The sequence below is a fragment of the Tenrec ecaudatus genome, chromosome 12 (genome assembly GCF_050624435.1).
Source record: "Tenrec ecaudatus isolate mTenEca1 chromosome 12, mTenEca1.hap1, whole genome shotgun sequence".
NCBI classification, from domain to species: Eukaryota; Metazoa; Chordata; class Mammalia; order Afrosoricida; family Tenrecidae; genus Tenrec; species Tenrec ecaudatus.
This window is the reverse complement of record NC_134541.1, coordinates 115,589,907-115,610,695: the sequence shown is the minus strand read 5'-3', so window position 1 is coordinate 115,610,695 and position 20,789 is coordinate 115,589,907. Positions and strand designations below refer to the sequence as shown.

The following is a 20,789-nucleotide window of genomic DNA, read 5'->3' as shown; positions in this document are numbered from 1 at the left end:
GCTGTCTTGTGTACTTTGGACATGTTGTCAGAGGGGACCAGTCCCTGGAGAAGGTATCGTGCTTAGTAGAGAATCAAAGAAAAAGAAGACCACCTTCTAGTTGAAGATGAAATACTACAGCAGCTGGCTTGAGCCCAGCAACCATCGTGAGGTTGGTGCAGGACCCCTGGCATTGTTTTACTACAGGCAGGGTGGTTATGAGTCAGAACTGACTCACCTACACCTAACAATCAACAGGTAACTCTGGGTTGTATGCTACTTTCCCTCTCAATGAAACTCCCCACGCCAAACTCACTGCCATCAATTCAATCCTGACTCACGGTGACCCTCCAGGACAGAGTAGAGCTGAGCTTTGGGGTTTCTGGGACCTCCAGTCTTCATGGGAGTGACAGTCTCACCCTCCTCCCACAGAGGGGCTCGAGGTTCCCACTGCTGACCTTGTGGTTAGCGGCTCAGGGCACAGTCCCTAATGCCACCAGGCCTCTGGGTCACTCTAGGTTAGAAGAGGTTAGTTCACGGTCTCCTGGATTAGATATTTGGATTAGATATCTGGAGTCACTCTCATTGTTTGTGTAGGAGCTGTTCCCTGGAAGATCACTTTTCACGTTCCCAGTTTGGGGCATTTCATATTTTAAAAACGATGCATTGTGATGAGAATTTACCCTGATTTATCAAGTTCCAGATTCATGCTTCTTCAATTTTGTTGTCGTCTTACTCAGTACCTTTTCAATATCTCTCAGTGCACTCCTCTATTTATTCTATTGTCCTCCTTCTGGAATTCCTGATAGACTTCTTAGAACATCACATTCTGCCTTCCTAGTCTCTAAACTGCTTTTGCTGCTTCCCATCTTGCTCTGTTCCATTTCTCACATCTGCCTTCCAGCTTACTACGGACTCCTTCAGCGTCACGTAGCTGCTACTTAACGCTGTAAAAGTCCCTTTAATAATAGTGCCACATCACCGTGTATTCGAAGGTAGGTCCCATCAAGGACATGCAACCCTTCCTGGTACTCATTTACCTAAATAATCAGGGAATGAGCAAGTTGCAAAGCGCCTAAGCTATTGTACGGGTATTTGATAGCAGTTCCACTGATTTACAGGTGTCATGTATTACAGAGCAGGTGCTTTACCCACAGTCACTCTCACTCCTTGGAACAGCTGTGAAGTGGCCACTACTGTCATCCCTGCCTTCAGTGGAAACGCTCAGGCACACAGCTCTGAAATCCTTGCCTGCTCTTTCTAGTGGTGTAGCCAATACTTGAACTTGACTTGTCTGAGTCTAAAGCAGTGACTCTACTGGCTGCCCATTGGAATCACTGTGGGAATGCCTCCGTCCTACCAACACAAGTGCTCGTGTAACTGGCCTACAGTCTCGGGCTTTGCAGAGTTGCCCAGATGTTTCTGCTGTGGACCAGATTGCAACCACTGCTCTAAAGGCTGGGCACGTCACGTTCTCACTATGGCGGTGGCTCTCAGCATGAGGGGTCCAGACTAGGAGCACCAGCACCCTCCAGGAACATGTTAGGAATGCAGATTCTGAGGCCCCACCTCTAGGACACAGTGAGAGTGGAGGCCCACAGGCTGTTTTAACAGGCCCAGCAGATCACTCAGTGCAGTGTGCCCCCCAGTTAGCTTTGGCATGTCTCTCTATGAAGTAGTGCTGAACACCCCCAGCTTCTTGAACCCAGATAGCGCCCGTGACCTGCTTCAGTCAACAGCACTAATCAAAGAGATGCTGTAAAAGCAAGTTCTAGACTTGAGGCTTTGAGAAGGTTGAAGCTTCAAGATTTTGCCGCCTTGCCATCCTGTAAGGAAGCTGGATGGGAGGCCCACTAGGGACGATCCAAAGTGTCCCAGCCAACAGGCAACACCAACTGCCGGCATGTGAGTGAGACCAGGATGGGCACTGCAGCCTGGCCCAGACAGCAGCTGAATAAAGCCGCCACGTGAATGGGCCCAGGATAAATCGGTATAGGAGTCACCCAGCCAAGGCATAACAACAGCTGACAAAAAACTACATTTTATAGTGGTTTTTTCCTCAGCACAAGGGATCTTCTGTAAGGAATATAACCCGATTTGCCCATAAACTTGGTCTTGAAGAAGAATAGGCTGGCCCTCCCCAAAAAGGGAGGGCTCTAGGAATGTGGGGGATTTGGCAAGCACAACTTGCCAGGCACGGAGCCGTGGTGATGCAGCTGCTGACTGTGGTTCACGTTCAGAAGCTTCATGGGAGAAAGACCTGGTCGCCTGCTCTCATAAACATTCCAGCCAAGAAAAGTTCTATGGCAGTTCTGTGGCGTCACATGGGGTCAACTCCATGGCACCTGCGATAGTTACATAATTTCATGTCAACTTGATAAATAAGTGTAGGGGTGGAGTCTAGCCAGTCAATCAGGTCACAGCCTGATGAGGCCTCCTTGTGGGCCTGGCCTTCTCATGAGGATTCTGGGACCTTCCTCTCTTTCTCCCTGGTGGTGGGCCACACTCTCACTCTGCTTCACCTTTGTGCTGAGGAGACACCCTCGGAGAGCTGGAGGAACCACGTGGATACCTGTGCTGGGATACTTCCACTGGTACTGGATCCACAAGACTTTTCAGCCACCGGCCTGTGATCTTCCTGCATTCGGCATCATTGCATGTGGTGCATGAGTCTGCAGAGGAATTTATGAACTAGTATCGGACATATGGGCTAATATTGGACTTGTGGACTTGATCTGGACTAGGCTGGGATGTTCTCTCAATACACATTTGCTCTTCCATGTAAAGCTCTTTCCTATACATATATGAATGTCTCTGGATTTGCTTCTCCAGTCAATCCAGCCTAACACAGCACCCAAGAGCAACAAATTGCCAGGTAAGGCTCCAGCACTCAAACACTAGCCAAAGGTCCCGGAAAACACTGGCCTGTCAATCAGCTTACAATAGGTCACAGTTTTGAGAAATACATAGACTAGTTATACTCTGCATGCCTGAGGTCACTATGAGTCGGCACTGCGCCAACTAACAAGAACTTACCAGGCGGAGCACTCACAGGAAGCGGTCACAAAAGACCTCGGCCTTAAAAGGTTTAATGGTATGCAGTTACTGCCTGAGGTTACTGTTGAGCTCTGACCAGCGCAAGCCCACCTACAGAAGAACACACTACTGCCTAGTCCTGCTCCATCCTCACGATCATTGCAATATTTGAGCCCATTGGTGCAGCCACGGGGGTCAAAGCATCTTGTTGAAGGTCTTCCTTGTTAGCTGACCCTTTACTTGGCCAAGCATGGTGTCCTTTTCCAGGGATGGGTACTTCCTGTTGACGTGTCCAAATACATGAGCATGACATCTCATCACCATGGTTCCCAAGCCCACTGATACTCCTTCTAATAAGTAGCTGTTCATTCCTTTGGCAGCCGATGGCGTAGTCAATATTCTTCATCAGCACTATAGTTCACGTGCATCGATTCTTTTCCAGCCTTCCTTACGTCACTGTCCAGCTTCCTCATGCAGGGGAGGCATTTGAAAATACTACGGGTTGGCTCAGGTGCACGTTAATCCTAAAAGTGACATCTTTGCTTTAAGATTTCTAACCGCTTTTTTGAAGCAGATTTGCCCAATAACTTCCTGAATGCTGTTTCCATGGGCATTGATTGTAGATCAAAGTAAAATGAAATCTTCAGTAACTTCATTCTTTTTTCTGTGGATCATGATGTTGTGTATTGGTCCAGTCATGAGGATTTGGGGTTTCTTTATGTTGAGTTGCAAATCCACAGTGAAGGCTACTGTCATCTGTGATCTTCACCTGTAAGCGCTTCAAGTCCTCCTCACCTTCAACAAGCAAGGTTGTGTCATCTGCATATCACAGGCTGTTCATCGGCCTTTCTCCATCCTGATGTGCATTCAAATCATGTATTCCAGCTTCTCAGATTATGTGCTCAGCATACAGAATGAATATACACGGTGGAGGATATAACCCTGACGCACACCTTTCCTGATTTTAAGCCTGTCAGCATCTTCTTGCCCTCTTGGTCTATGGGTAGGGTCCACGTGGACATCATTGAGGGTTTCAGAATTCCTACTCTTTGCACTATTACCCATTATTTGTTATGTTTCAATACCTTTGTATAGTTAAAAAAAGAGAGTAAACATCTTTCTAATGTTCTTTGCTTTCAGCCAAGATCCATCTGACATCAGCAATATCCCTTGCTCCACATACTCTTCTGAACTGGCTTGAATTTCTGATAACTCCCTGTTGATGTACTGATGCAGCTATTCTTGAATTATCTTCAACAAGATTTTACTTGCATGTGACATTAATGATATTACTCAATAATTTCTGTATTCTATTGGGTCACCTTTCTTTGGAATGGACCCAAATATGGATCTTTTCCAGTCAGTTAGACAGGCAGCTGTCTTCCAAAGGTCTTGGTATAGGCTAGTGAGGGCTTCCCCTGCCGCATCCGTTGTTTAAAGCATTTTGGTTGGTCAACTCCTAGAGTCTTGTTTTTTGCTTGTTTGTTTGTTTTCGCTAAAGTCATCAGTGCAGCATGGGTTTATTCCTTCAACACCATCAGTTCTTGATCACATTCTACTTCTTGAAATGACTGAATATTGACCAGTTCTTTTTGTCTCGGTAACTGCATATTCCTTCCATCTTCCTTCAATATTTTGCTCATAACACCCTTCAGCATTGCAACACAAACAAAGCCAAAACCAATCTCACTGCTATCAAGTCAATGTTGACTCATAGTGACCCTACAGGGCAGGGTAGAACTGCCCCTTTGGGTTTCCGAGACCTTACATTTTTATGGGCGCCGACAGACTCATTCTTCTCCCAAGGAGCAGCCCATGGGTTTGAACTGCTGACCTTGTGGTTAGCAGCTCAGTGCACAGCCCGGCACCACTACAGCTTCATCACAGCACAAGGCTTGGTTTTTCTTCTGTTCTATTAGTTTGAGAAGTAACCAGCATGCTTTCTCTTTTAGTTTTCTAAGTAGAGGTCTTTGTTCATTTCATGAAAATAGTTCACGTTGACTTTTCCAGTTACCTTTTGAAATTTTCTGTTCAACTCTTTTACTTCATGGCTTCTTCCATTCACTGTAACTTCTCTACATTCTGCAGCAGGTTTCAGAGTCTCCTCAGAAACTCTGATATTCTCTTCCTTCCGTGTATTTTTCATGACTTTCAGAATTCTTCTTGAGTGATAATCTCAATGATCCCACAGCTCTTTGGTCCTGGATTATTAGTGTTCAGTACATCCAGTTTATTCTTGGGATGATCTCTAAATTCAGGTGGGACATACTCAAGGTCATACTTTGGCTTTGATGGACTTACTTTCTCTTCAACTGGAACCTGCATATCAGTTGGCCCCTAATCTTGCACATTCTGGTTTTCAGCTGTTTCTTCTTACTTTGAGTCCCGCCACCTCAGCAAGCGAAGGCCCCGAAGCTCTGCTCCATCCACGTCATTCACGTTGAAGAGAGTCAGTACTTCCCCCACTGTATTTTGAGTGTCTTCCAACCGGAGGGCTCATCTTCTGGTGCTAAGTGGGACACTGTGCCACGTGATCCGTCAACTTTTCAGCGACCAATTTTTCAGAAGCAAACCACTCCCGCTTTCTTCTTCCTGTCTGTCTGTCTTTGGAATCTACGCTGAGCCCTGGCCACCAGAGGTGGCCTGGCTGGTATTTGATATACTGGAGGCATAGCTTCCAGTATCGCGGCACCACGTAAGTCACCACGATACGACAAACTGACAGGTGAATGGGGACGTTTACTCCAAGGAGTTGTCCTGTTTAGCCCTCACAGCGCCCTGAAGGACCAGTTGCTGTTGTTACCTGCTGTCAAATAGCCCCCATCTCAGGGAGCTCCATTCCCTACAAGACTGGAATGTGGTGACCATTAGGCTCTCTGTGACTGATTTCTGGACGTCTATCACCAGGCCTTTCTTCCTAGTCTGTCTTAGTGTGGAAGCTCTGCTGAGGCTAACACGACAGCCTCCGTTGACAGACAGTGGTGTAGCCACACTTGCCGTGCATTGTCTAGGCATCGAGCCCACGGCTCCTGTACAGAAGGCAAGAATCCTCCTACTGAGCCATCGCCACCTTCTTAGGAACCAGAGTCCGTTATTCTTCTGTGCGCACATTTTACCAGTAAGCCACGTGAGGCTCAGCGAAGTTAGACACGAATCCACGATCAATCACACAGTCAGGGAGGTAGGATGGCAGCCCTCGGGTGCCTCCAGTCGCTGAGTCACAGTGCCGACCCTCTGTGGTGACCCTAAGGCCCTGGGCGGTACACCTCAGCTGGGGGGCTGGGTCCCCATCACATGTGCGGGGTGGGGGGGGGGATTGTGACTGCGCTGCTAGAAAGGAGGAGGTGCTGCTGAAAGCCTGACAAACTGGCAACGCAGTTTCCGGGCATATTCCGGAAACTCCATGTGCAGATATAAGCCAGAATCTATTTAAACAACGATAGGAGCGAGCAGGGGGAGGGAGGTGTCTGGCCTGGGAAGCCGGGTCCAAGCAGCCCAAACTCTCACTATTTATAGGCTGTGGCCTATTTGGGCCTGCTGGTTGGCCCTGAAATTGCCTGAGAGCGGGGCCTGGAAATGGACAATGGAAAGCAGGCGCCTGCATTCTGAGGTACAGCTGGAACCCTGCTGGGCACAAACAAAGGTTTTTTCTGATGCGCTCAAGGACATTTGAAAAAAAACAGGACTTTTCAAAAAGTCTTTGAAAAAAGAAAAACCCTTGGGAAATCACCGGAATGTGATTTTACCAAAGGAACTGTATGACTCAGACCCCATCAAAAGAGAGGCAGCATGATCGATGGATCCATGGATCGATGGCTGAGCCATGGGCTGGCCACTGTGCTAAGCTCCTGACATTTCATTTATAACCTGATACAGAACCTCTGGGGGCAGCACAGCTACTCCCATTTTATAGGAAAGGCAACTGAGGCCAGAACAATGACGCAATGGGCTGGATACGGAAAGGCTGGTGATCCCGGATGAAGAGACAGATCTGACAGCGCCACTCCTGGGCCCAACACACGGCTTCTCAACCTTTAAGTGCAAAGGCTCCCCTGGAGGGATTCTGGCTGCAGAGGGCTTGGGTGGGGCACTGGGATGCTGCGTTTCTAACTCATATTGAAGCGACCATGACACTGCTGCTCCCAGGACCACAATCTGACTAGGAAGGATGTAGACTGACAGAACTTGTAACCTCCTGTCATCAGCTCACCCCACGGCAGCCTGGGTCATGGGATTTCCTCTCCATGGCTGAATCACAACCTGGCATTTTGGCCGCTTACATCGACACATGTTCATTAGCTCACGCAGGCAGTTTCTGGTGGCCCGGCATCCAGGAGTATCATAGCTGGGAGGTTCGGGCGCAGATCTCTCCTGTGTCCGCAATCAGGATTTCGGTGGGAACTGCAGTTGTGGGAAAACTAGACTGGGCCGGAGGAGCCCAGGCAAGATCGCTCGCCCGCAGGGCTGATGGAGGGAGACGATGGTTGTCCTCCACACTGAAGGCTGCAGTCCTTGGTCTTCATCAGCGAGTGCTTCTAGTCGGCCTCCCTTTCCACAAACAAGACTGTGCCATTTGTACATTGTAACTTGTTCATAAGTCTTCCTCCAATCCCGATTCCACATTCTTCTTCATACAGACCAGCTTCTCTGATGCTTTGCTCAGCATAGATTGAACAAGTATGGCAAGAGAATGCAACCCTGTCGCACACCTTTCCTGATTTTAAACCATATAGCATTCTTGCTGTGTTCACACAACTGCCTCTTGAACCATGTATAAGTTCTGAATGAGCACCGTAAAGTGTTCTAGAATTCCATTCTTCTCAAGGTTAACCACAGTGTATTTGGTCCACACAGTCGAATGCCTTTGCATAGTCAATGAAATACCAGTAAACATCTTTCTGGGATTCTCTGCTTTGAGCCAAGCTCCAGCTGATATCAGCAATAATATCCCTTGTCACACATCCTTCCCCAAAGTATTAGGGCCATCAATGAAGGAATTGGGACCAACCTGAGAACTTTGACACAGGGAATACATAGGCTATCAGAAATAGGGAAGGATACAAATACAGATGAGTCACAAATTGGCAAATGGTATATACTGAAGATAAAACACCTGTGTATATCGAAAGAATTCCCCAAGAGAGTAAAAGGAGAATCCACAGACTAGGAAAACATCTTTAGTGATGACACATCAGACAAAGGCCTTATTACTAAAATCTACAATACTCTGCTAGTTTCCAAAAAGAAAAAACCTAATTGCCCACTGAGGAGGTGGGCAAAGGATCTGAACAGAAGTTTCACAAGGGCAGAAATCTGAATGGCCAATAAACACATGAGAAATTTTCCCAATCGTTAGCCACAATCGAAATACAAATTAAAACAACAATGAGATACCACCTAACACCCTCAAAGATAGCCCAATTCAAAAAATTAGGAAGCAACAGTGTTGGAGGGGCTGTGGTGAGATAAGAATTCTCATCCACTGCTGGTGGGCCTGTAGGTATGTATAACCACTATGGAAATCGATTTGGCGATACCTAAAACAGATGGAAATTGAGCTACCATATGACCCAGCAATCCCCCTACTGGGCATATACCCAGAAGAGGCAAGAAAAACCCACAGCCAGATATCTGTACTCCAATGTTCATTGCAGCACAGTTCATAATCGCAAGGAGTTGGCAACAACCCACATTTCCATCAACAGAATAATGGGTTAGAAAACTGTGGCATATACCTACAAAGGAGTACTGTGCATCGCTAAAAAGCAGCGATGAGCCCATGAAGCACATTGCCATATGAGAAGAACTGGAGGAAATTATGCTAAGTAAGCCAAGCACAAAAGGTCAAGTACAGCATGAGTCCGCTGAGGTAAGCTTAAAAAATAATATAAAATGCAAAAGGGGCATAGGGAAAAAGCTACTGTATACAAACATTCCTGGGGAGAGGTCCCACATCCTTTTTTGAATCCAGCCTGAACCTTTGGCAGTTCCGTCAATGTACTGCTGCAACCATTTTTGGATGATCTTCAGCAAAATTTTACTTGTGTGTCATCTCAGTGAAATTGTTCTATAGTTTTCATTTTCTGTTGGGTCTTCTTTTCTTGGAATGGCCATGAATATGGATCTGTTCCAGTCAGATGGCCCAGTATCTGTCTTACGAATGTCCTGACATAGACAAGTGGGTTCTTTCCGTGCTTCCTTAGCTTGTTCATCCTGGATAGAGTAGGAGTCAAATGTGGAACAAAACTCTAAGTCATTAAAAAAATAAAAACACACCCTCTAAATCATAAAATAGGCTTGGGCAGAAATTGGATGAACTGTGGAGTCATTGGCCCTCTGAGCCTGGAACTGTAATCACTGTGTGGTTCAATTTTCAGCCCAACAATAGAGAAGTCTATCAGGGGAAAATAACACAAGGGACATAGGCACTCCTGAGAACAAGCAACCATCCACCATCAAACCAGCAGCCTTTTCCCAAGGAGAAAGCTCAGAGGCAGAAGGGGTTCAGAAAGAAAGCTGAACAGAAATGGGAAACCCGGGGAGGAAGTGGGGTGAGTGATGTTACATTGTGGGAATTACAATCAACAACATAAAGCCAATAGAGTATGAATTGTTGAATGGAAAACTGATTTGCTCTGTAACTTCCGCCCACTTCAAAAGAAGGTTTAAAAAAAAAAAAGTAAGCTTCATAAGGGCAGGGATTCATTCCCCACATCTCCAGCATCTAGCACAATGCCTTCCTGCCATATGGTAGGCACAGCATCATGCCAGTGAATGGCTTTCAGTGAAATGATGCCATCTAACCTTAGAGCCTGCTTTGCTGAAATGATTTTGCAATGTTGCCTTCAACATAGCCTTGAAAAACTGCAGAGTGTTAAAAAAATGAATTGTCTTGGACAGATGCACTGAGTCACAGCCCGTCATAAGGGAAATGTGAGTCATCTCCAGCAGCTGGCCTTTGGCTTCATGCCAGACAAGCTTGTGCCTTCACCTGGGCTGCATCAAAACCACCCAACAAATACAGCTACCACCATTACACAGCACCACACACACACACACACACACACACACCTGAGAACAGAAGCGCTGCCCCAAGCCTCACTGGGTCACCTGGTTGGGTGACTGTCACTGGAGCAAAGCCAGAGAGGGAATGACGGTGATCCTGCACAAAGAGAGGAAGTGCGCCCTCCACCCTGACAGCAGCCCCAGGAGACAGCCCTTCTGGAAAGGTGGAAGAGGAAGCTGGGGAGAGCTGTTGAGCGGACCAACAATACTGGGAAGCCAAACACTCCCCCGGAAGCAGAAGGAAGAAGGCTCTGGACCTCCACCCGCTCATTGTTGGGACTCCCTGAGGACAGAGAACCGAACACCAACTCCCAACGGCCTCCTCCTCGGAGCCACGGTCGCTGGGCTCCCCTTTAGATGGGCGTGTTTGCGCTGTGAAATGTTTGGCCACATTCCCACCTATTGCTGCACTGGTGGTGGGCTGGGCTCCTGTCAGAGCCGCGTGTTGGATGAGAAGGCCCGTGCAAACGCCATCCCAAACTCACGACCAGGGAGTCAATCCCAACTCACAGCAACCCCACAGGGCAGAGGGACCTCCCCTTCCGGTTTGTAAATCTTTACAGGAACAGACAACCTCACCTTTCTACCCTGGGGCAGTTGGTGAGTTCGAACAGCTGACCTTGCTGTTCGAAGTCCAACACGTAAGCCAGTAGGCCAACAGGGCTCCGTGAAAAATGGCATAGCCCTAAATATATATGTCTATGTGTGAATGCGTGTGTGTACCCACATGTGAAACCCCTATCTATAAGAAACATACCATATGAGAAGTATTCCATATACTCGAAGGAAAAGCACTGACAAGGCAAGGGTCAGACTTTTAACATGGTCACCTCTGGGTGCCCATGTTATTTGTGTGCTTGCTTACCATGAGCATCTGTTCTTTCATAATACCAACATTAATACACAGGTTTTCACACTAGGACAGTCGCGTTTCTTTGGAGCCTGACCTCACGCACAGAGCCCCACGCTCCTTTCAGAGGTGATCAAAAGCTGCTGCGCGATGATACCTGTCTCAGGTGAAGCTCTCCAGGGCTAGGGGCAGGTCCCCTGGGCGCCCACTCTACACACTGTCTTCGGTGACATCAGCGTCTGCTTCCAGGAAGTGCCCGAGACCCCCGGCCACCGCAGTGCTGGAAGCTTGGAAAGAGCTTGTGCCCATCCCCGTTATGCTCCCTGCTTAGTCTCATACACCTCAAGCCCTCTTGGAAAAGATTCTTTCCCTTTTGTTAGGACACAGAGCCGCTGCGATTCTTCAAATGAAGATGCTGTACACCATCACAGCCTTATACCTGGCCTGCGTTTCTGCATCTCGTTGTCAAGATAATTCCCCTTGCCTGCCATCTTTAAAGCCACTCTGACCCGAGACTGGGCTGCTATGATCACGCCCGATTTAAAGAGCGAGAACGTGAGCTTGGCGGTGTACAGGTGGGCCCTGAAGTATCCAACCTGGTAGACAGCAAAGGCAATGCCAGGGCATCATGGGGCTCCATCCTGGCTGCATCTGGAGTCACCAAGAGTTTTCACAACCCCCTTCCTGGTCTTGCCACGGCCGCTGAAGAAGAATTGCAGGGGAGAGGCACTCTGGGTAGCTGTTTAAAAAGAAAATCTGTCCACCAGTGACTTTGATGCAGAGCGAATCAAGACCATGGTGATACATAGGCACCAAATAGTACGTCTCCATAAACTCAAATGTGATTTTTTTTTTACCACCGGGGTTAAGGAATTTTTCTTCAGTACCTGCTGTTGGGGTTCTACCATGGACTGCTGCTCAGGAAGAACAGGAGCAGACTACCTGTATACACAGCCACACCCAGGAGCACCGGTGTATTGGGCTGAGTGGCGAAAGCCAGACTCAAGAACCACATCCTGTGTGGATCCATTCATAGCACATCCTGGAAAAGACAAAACCAGTGGGGGCAGAAACAGATGAGTGGTGTCCAGGGACCGGGGATGTGGGGGTTAACCCCCAAGAGCAAGATGAATGAGTCTGGGGAGGTGTGTCTTCTAGTTTGATGGTTGCTCAGGCTGGATGACTGTCTGCCACTTGGCAAAAATCTGAGAACTGTATGTGAAAAAGAGTGAGTTTGATTGTACACAATGTGTACCTTTTAAGAATGTTAATACTTCAGAATATTCATACACACGGGCTACCCCCACCCACTCACTAGAATGCTAAAATTACAGGCCAAACGTGGAAGAAGACATGAAGCCACCAGGACTCTCAGCCATTCCTGGTAGGAATGAATACCAAATCATTAAGTAGCGAGAGACAGAAGGAGAGAAGCCGAGCAAGGGTGAGACAGAGAAAGCTGTGGACGGGCAGAGCTGGCCTTGAACTCTGGCTCGGCTACTTGGCATACCTCACAGAGTAGTCCTGAAGAGATAATGAGTAAAAGGGTACGTGCCGTGCCAGGCATAGCAAGAGCTCAAAGACAGTCGGTTTCCCTGCAGCTCTCGCTGACGGTTCAGGCATGCACACAGGGTGCACCTGTACACGCCCATTCTCAAAGCACGGATGAACTCTGGATGTGCAGCACCAAGGAGCAGTCGCATGAGAGCATGACCGAGCAGAGTGCCGTGCCAGAAATCACAGGAGCAGGCCCAGAAGGCCGCAGGGCGGAAGTACAGAAGGGCTGACTGCAGCCGCCCTTGGACGCATCCCGCTTAGAATGCGAAGGTCTAACGCCTGGAACCAAGGGCGCTGCACCTGTTGAACAGTTTCGGGGTTTCATGTCACTTGCTTCATGGAATTTGTGTAGGTGACCTTAACCTTCTAATAGTGTAGAGATAGGAGCACTTCCCACATCACAAAATGTTCGAAACCGATTTCAAGCCCGTGGCCTTGAGCATCAGAGTTACCAGCTAGGTTTCCTATGTCCATCTGAGAGGGCCTTAAAGAGACCATGGTCAGGGCTGACATATCTGGTTTAGAAGGTAATTTGGTAGCTGAACTGGGCTGGAATGGTATTCTCGAGCCAGCAAACAAAGGGATCCCAGGGAGAAGATAAATCCTTCCAGATGGAGTCCCTGCGAGACGGCGGCCCTGGAAGAGACTGCTTGTCAATCACCAAGTGGACGGCCAGCCCCTCTGGGGCTCCGGAGAGCCACGCTGCAGCCTGCGCCCCATCAACAGGGGAGCGGGCTGGCAATCGGATCCAGTGTCTCACGGTCTGCATTCCTTCTGCACAATACAATGTCTGACTATTGCTGGCCAAGTACCCACCTGCCTGCAGATATCAGAGACGAGTGAAGAAGACCCTTCCCGTCTCCTTCTTGAGGGACCAACCACGCCCAGGCTCGCCTTTCCTCCTCTTGTCCTGCAGCCCCCTTCTCTCAAGCCCACTTGGGGGAATTCCAATGTCATGTCTCCACACGACAAGGCTCGGTGAAGAGGTGATTCCTAAGCGCCAGTGATAAAATTCTTATACTGTTCTCAAGTGTCCTCTGGGGGCATGAACGGGCACAGCTGTTGAAGTCAAGGATAAGCAACTCCCACAAACTCCATCTATATGCCGGTGTGAGACTCAGAGAGAGATTTATAAGACAGAATGATAGAGCCTGCTCTGATCTGTTCTCAAAGGTCCTCAAGAAAGATCCTTTAAGCAAGTCATTCATTCATTCATGTATTTACTGAGAGCCTACTGGTGTCCATAAACAATTAAGAGACAATCGAATAGAAGGTCAGGTGGTCAGTAAGTGACAAGAAGAAAATGGAGAAGAAGAGGCTGACAGGTGATGAAGGGGATGCTATTTTTAAAAAGGTGACTGAAAGTTGCCATTCAAGAAGAGCCAGAAGGAAGCAAGGGAGGACGCATCGACTGATCATCACAGCGGAGGGCACAAAGAACAAGGGCAAAGGCTCAGGGGCAGGACCATGCAGGACGCTGGGACTGAAGTGACAAGAATTGGGGATAGATGAGCCCAAGGCAAGATGGCTTCCGGAAGGTTTGGGCTGCCACATGCCTGGCATCTTGGCATCCCCAACACAAACACAAAGAATGCTTCTCTGTCCCCACAACTCCAGTAGGAATCTGGAATTGGGTTCCTTGGATCTGTTGGCCTAACTAAGGCCCCATGCCCACTCCGGAACGAATCCTGTGTGGCAGTTAGAGTTTATGTCAACTTGTACCTGCGGAGGGGTGTAGTCCCACCTGTCAATCAGGTCACAGCCTGATGGTGCCTCCTGAGGGTGTGCCCTCTTTGTAAGAGACACACTGGGAGTTCTTCCACCCTTTTTAGCTGCTTCACCTTCCGGCTTGCTGGGACTCTGTGCCAGCCTCCAGAGCTGGCCCCATGTGGACTCCCTGAACCTGAGAGCTGTCCGCTTCCTGGCATCTTTCCACTGACCTTGGATCCACTCGACTGCACCCCCAGGGCTACGATCTGCCTGCACCCTGCTTCACCTTTCTGCGTCAATGGCCTGCAGCTACGAGTCTGACGAAGACACCAGCTAGCATTAGACTTATGGACTGGAGTTGGACTGGGCTGGGATGTAAAATGACTTCTTAATCTAAAGCTTTTTCTTAGATATATATGAATGCCATTGGTTTTGTTTCTCTAAAGAACTTAGCCTAGCATCTCCTGGCGGTCAGAGAAATATGGTATTCAAGTGCCCGAGGCGCCACCACCTCCCTTATAGCCAGAGTGTCCCACGAAAACTCCCAGTCTGCTTATGCCTCAGTTTCCTCTATGGACAAAGGACTTGTCCATACCTTCTCACTGCTGTCTGTGGGGGGCGAGCCAGACCTTCCTGCTTGCCTGTTCTTTTTCAGCTTTGGAGGTCCACACAGAAGCTGCGGAGGCAACTTTACACTGTGCCCTTCACCTCCATTTCACGCGGTTGCCTGATGGCCTGCGTGCTTCTCAGCTGTCATGACGTCTAGAAGAGGAGCCATCTTTGGGGGGGGGGGAGTTGCTGAACCCCACCCCGTGAATGAGAGGCTACAGGAAACTAGACTCAAAGGAAACCAATAAGCCCAAGACATCAAGCAACACAAGCTTTTTCTTAGGTAGAATGAAATTCAGTGGCTTTCTCTGGTCTCTGCCTCCCAAGCCAGGGCACGCATTTTGAGCCAATATGGTCGAATATGAACATCACAAAAGAGCAGACTTTGGGCTGTCCCTGGTTACTGCTGCCTCCAGTTTTTCTAACCAGAAGTTCATAAATCAAAGGAGAGTTGTTAGAAGACCAGAATTCTCCCATGTTGTCCAAATGGATTATAAAGACAACACAATGCTTAATTGTGGATGCTGGAAGAACCCAGTTTTCCAGCCACTTGGTCAGCGTCTTGGACAAACTCAACAAGAGAAAGGTCAACTTCTACACAAGGGCTTGGTGCCCAATAATTCATATCAGGGACCGTTTTTTTAAAATCTAACTGCAAACTCACAATAACAACCTGGAGTTTGTTGCTCTCCATAACCTGTGGCACGGCTGGCCAGTGAAAAGATATTTTTAAAGTAAGCTGTTCCCCTAGCTCTAGCCTGAGTGAGGAAGGTTGCTGGGCTTCTGGGTTTCGGAAGCACACAGCAAAGGAGATGGAGGGGTGGGAGGGCGAGGAGAAGGGTCTTATGAGTGCTGGCGGGGAGAATGCTCCCAGGGCCCCCTTGGTACATTCCTGAAGATTCCCTTTTGTTAGTTATGCCCGCACCACTGACAGTGAGTCTGCTCTGAAGCACAGCAAGCCTCTGGGGCAGACAAAACTGCTCAGTAGGTTTCTGCGGCAGTGAATCTTCCCAGAGTAGGCAGGAGGAATGACTGCTGCTGGGTTCAACCCCCAAGCTTGTGGATAGCAGCCCAATGCTTAATCCATTGCTCCTTTTTGTCCATCATGAAAACCTAAAACCAAACCCACGCTGCCACATTGATGCCAACTCATATAAGACAGAGCAGAACTGCTCCTAAGGGTGTCTGAGGCTGTAAATCTTTCTCCTTACCAGTGGGTTTGAGCCCCCAACCTTGAAGTCAGCAGTTCAACTAGAGGCTGTTTAATTTTTTATTCTCCAACTGGGCCAAACACCAAGAACATCTAGCAGGAGTTAGTATCTTCCCAGAAGGTTTTGGGGTTCATACAACTCTCATCACAATCCATCCATCCATCCATTGTGTCAAGCACATTTGTGCATTTGTTGCCCTCGTCATTCTCAAAACATGTGCTTTCTACTTGAGCCCTTGGTATCAGCTCATTTTTCCCCTCCCTCATGAACCCTTGATAATTTATAAATTATTATTATTTTGTCATGTCTAACACTGTCCTATGTCTCCTTTCACCCACTTTTCTGTTATCCGTCCCCCAGGGAGGGGGTGATATGTAGATCTTTGGTATTGATTCCCCCTGTCCACACAAAGATGTCATCAAGAGGCTGGTGACGGGTGGGAATCAGTGACCTAGATGGAGATCCCCAGCACTAAGCTTGCCTGTGGGTGTTCACGTGTGAAGGGTAAGATCACATGCATAAAACATGCATGGGCGCTGAGAAGCCATGGCGGCAGGTTGTGGGGTGTGACCGGAGATTTTGTAACTGGGTTTTAACTGTCTGGGAACAACTGGCTCATGACTGCTAGTTCGCTTCACACTTGACCTCCTCTCAGGTTTTCAGGCAGCCACCACACCAAAGGAGTGGCGTGACTGGTGGCTTCCAGACAGTAAGTCCCTGTGATCAGGGAGAGCCCATATGCTGTCCTTAAGAGGTGTTGATTGATTAGCATGAATCTCACTACCACTCCAGCCATTTCCACTGCACCAACTCTGAAATTCTCAGTGTGATCTTTGGTCTCCACGTAAATCCACTGCGGCCTCTTCCTGGGCCTGGTTGGCCACCAGTGACTGCAAATCTAAGCTCGTGCTTCGAGGTCTAACACGCAGACTTAGGTGGGGCCATGAAACTGCTCAGAGGGGAACGTCCTGTTTGCGTGCAGCTTGGTGACACAGATTCTCTCTCTCTCTCTCTCTCTCTCTCTCTCTCTCTCTCTCTCTCTCTCTCTCTCTCTCTCTGTCAAGTTGGAGAGGTTATGTCCCCATTTGGAGAGGCGATCTATGCGCCACTGTCTTATGTGGTTCCTGAGAAGGAAGGTGGGCACATTCTTCCCGAGAGGTCAGAGGGCAACAGGTCTACAGAAGGCGCTCAAGATATGACGTGGAAGAACCACGAAGACAGGCTGAGCGAAACAAGTCAGGCACAAAGGGGCACACAGTCGGTCAGCTCTCTAGCGTAAGTGTGGAGAGAGCACAGCAGAAGCGAGGTTACCAGGCGGGCCGGAGAAAGGGAGGGGCAGTGGCTACAGGAGGCAGCGAGTTTCTGGGTGGGGACTAAGACAGGAGACAGAACAACATGGGGATCCATGAGAGCCGCTGACTACACCCTGACAGTGGCTGAAACCACAGACCGTCCTTTCATGGGTTTGATCACGCCACCTTCTTTAAAACTCACCCTTTGACCAGGGAATTTCACTTCCAGGAATTGCTCCTCCATAGACACATTTACCAAGGTGGCCACACCTGGGCTGACAAACTGAGAAGATCCTCAGCGTCCCAAAGAGGGAACCGCTTGCAAACTATCAAAGAGCCCTCTTCCATATGTTAGGTGCTCACGTGCTAGCTATGTGCGGAGATTTTCAGGGTTTGGGAAATTTTACACCAAAGTATTAATGATCATTATATGTGGGCTGTTGACTAGTCAACCCAACCTCATATGAAAAGTTCTTTTGAATGATAATCACAAAAGAAATACTGGTAAACTTTTCCAACCGCTGTTTAAGACCTGTTCTCCAGACCCCGATTTCTGAATGGTGGTTATAATAATATCCTCTGTTTGAAGACCTCTAAGGCAGCGGTTCTCAACCTGTGGGGTGTAACTCTTTTGGGGGGGGGGGTCTCATGACCCTTTCACAGGGGTTGCCCTATTCATAACAGTAGTAAAATTACAGTGTTGAAGTAGCAATGAAAATAATTTTATGGTTGGGGGTCACCACCACATGAGGACTGTATTAGAGGGTCGCGGCAGTAGGAAGGTTGCGAAGCCCTGTTCTAAGGGCTTGTGTGGTAGTTACATAGTTTCATGTCAACCTGAAGATATGTAAAAGTGTAGGGGTGGTATCTGTGGTAGTTACATAATCTACTGTCAATTTGGGACTTGAGAGGATTAAGAGGGAAAAGGTGGAGTCTAGTCTGTCAATTGGGTCATAGTCAATGAGGCCTCTATGTGGGCATGGCCTTCTCCTGAGGACTCTGGGAACTCCGGTATTTCCTCATTGGAGGCAGGAGACTCTCTCTCTCTCTCTCTCTCTCTCTCTCTCTCTCTCTCTCTTGCTGAGAGTAGTCTGCTCCCTGAGAGACTACTGACAAGACTTGGAACTATGCTAGTGCCCTGAGGTGAAACAGCCACGTGGAGACCTCTGCCAGCTCTGAGATGCTTACAACGCCACTGGATCCACAAGACTTCCCACCCACTGGCCTGTGATCTTCCTGCATTCAGCATCACTGCATGTGTTTCATGCATCTGAGGAGGACTTTATAGATGCGTATCAGACATATGGGCTAATATCAGACTTATGGACTTGGTCTGGACTGGGCTAGATGTTTTCTCAATATTCAATGAGCAATTGAATATATATTGGTATATAAAGCTCTTTCCTATACACATATGAGTGTCTATGGATTTGTTTCTCTAGTCTTCCTGGACTGACACAGTATTCAACCTGTCAATCAGGTCACACCTGATGATGCCTCTTTGTGGGCATGGCCTTCTCATAAGGAAGGGGACTGGGAACCTCCCCTCTCTCTCCCTTCACCTCCCTGCTGGCTGACCCTGGTTGCAGCCAGAGCCCTGCGATGTTACCACTCCCATCAGATCCACAAGACTTTGCACCCACCAACCTGTGACCTTCTTGCATTCTGCAACATTGCATGTGGCTGCGTGAGTCTGAAGAAGAACTTGTGAACAAGTATCGGACTTACGGACTTGAGGTGGACTGGGCCGGGCTGTTTTCTCGATACATAATTACTCCTTGACATAAAGCTCTCTCTTACACTTATATGAGTGTCACTGGATTTGCTTCTCTCATCAACCCGGCCTGACACAGCTTCCCAGAGGGGCTGCCCAATGCTGGACCTGCGATCGTGCGTGGCTCTTACCAGATAGCCTCTCCAGAAGGACTGGATGATGAGAGCTGCTTCCTCTTCCGTCAGCAGGAGGGAGAGTGGGATTGGTGGCCGGGGACTGGAAAGGAAGAGCAGAGTCACATGTCCATGAGAATCTGTCCTTCAGCTTGGGCAATGCCTTTGATAGTCGCTGTTTCTCTGATGAAATGACGCACCCATCTCCATTCTTAGAAAGTGACAGTACCACTTTGGAGGGACAAGTTTATATGCTTAAGTCACCTTTTTTTAAATTTTAAACTCTGAGATGGAATTTTTCTTCCTTTCTTAAACGAACATAATCGGCAATCACTGGCTAGCCTGCTCTTTCTTAGGCAGATACCGGCTGCTAAATTCTATGTTAGACCTGCCACTGCAACAGACATGTCACTGATCGAAAATCACACGCCCCGATGCAAGCGGCAGAGGGAAAGTCAACCTTGAGGTAGTACAGGATAGCTCAGCTAACATGAGGGGCTCTTCGTCCTCTCTGTCCTGCAAGCAAGACCGTGCAAGTCCTCTTTGACAGGGTGGCTTCAAGCCGCACGATTTCGGTTCTGCTGCTGCATCTTAGCAAGCAGTTAGCTCTCTCAAACAGCAGGTCAGTTGATCCTATCTGCCCTGGTGAGCCTTTTTGGTTTGTGTTTCAGTTTAGAATGGGATTTTTTTATCACAGAGACCATGTTGGCAAGTCATGGCTAAATGTTTTTTAATTGCTGGTTCATCCTCCACCCACCCCCCAACACCTTAAAAGTTTTATAGGGACAGAACTGCTGACAAGGCTGGCAATTCTGACTGAATTCTGTGCTTTTGTGCTTTCTCAAAGCACAGCTGCTCCCTCTGAAAAGCACAAACCAAAGCTTTCAGATCAACTCAAAGCCATTCGGACTCACTGTGACCCTCCAGGGAGGCGTGAACTGTCCCGTGGAGAGTTCAGAGGCTGTAAATCTCTGAAGGAGCAGAAAGTGTACTTTCTCCCACCGAGCAGCTGGGGGGGGGGGGTTCTAACTGCTGACCTTGTTGTTAGCAGGCCCATATGTAACCCACCATGTCCCTAGGGCTATCAGACAAACAACACAAAGATCATCCTCCAACAGGATGTGGGGCCCATGAAGCACACACTCCCCAGAAATGATTTTACAGGGGGGGGGGGCTTCTCAAGGGCTCGAGCCGCAAAACCCTCCATAGTTAGAACCACCATTCCAGCTTACACCCTACAATCAAACCAAGCCCCCAGCCTTCAAGTTGGTTCTGAATAGAGACCCTACCGGACCCCGTAAATCTGTCCCTGTGTTTCCGAGGCTGTATGTCTTCACTGGAGCTCATGGGTGGCTTCATCAGGATCTGGGCCTGGACCCACCCAACCCCAAAGCCCAGGTTCCAGTCACAGAGTGGTGCTGACCCAGCGAAGTTCCTCTGGGCAAACCCCCTGACACCCTGCCTGACATCGGCCGCAGGATACTCCAGGACCTGAGCTTTGATTTCTCTCCCAATTTTTAAAAATTTAAATAATTTTATTGGGGGCTCCTACAACTCTTATCACAATCCATTATGTCAAGCACATTTGTACAT

At 48.4% G+C, this 20,789-nt stretch overlaps 1 protein-coding gene across 5 annotated transcripts in view; it reads right to left on the bottom strand.

Annotated features, from left to right (window-relative positions):
* The window catches only part of IQCK (IQ motif containing K), a 133,785-nt gene that overhangs the window by 41,363 nt on the left and 71,633 nt on the right, over positions 1-20,789 (bottom strand). For 4 of the 5 annotated variants that reach the window (XM_075564582.1, XM_075564583.1, XM_075564585.1 and 1 more), the window contains one exon: positions 19,215-19,299. In XM_075564582.1, coding sequence (XP_075420697.1) covers positions 19,215-19,299 — 85 coding nt within the window. Of the gene's footprint in view, positions 1-8,110; positions 9,229-19,214; positions 19,300-20,789 lie in introns of those variants that run through there. The other variant, XM_075564586.1, reaches the window with a different exon arrangement.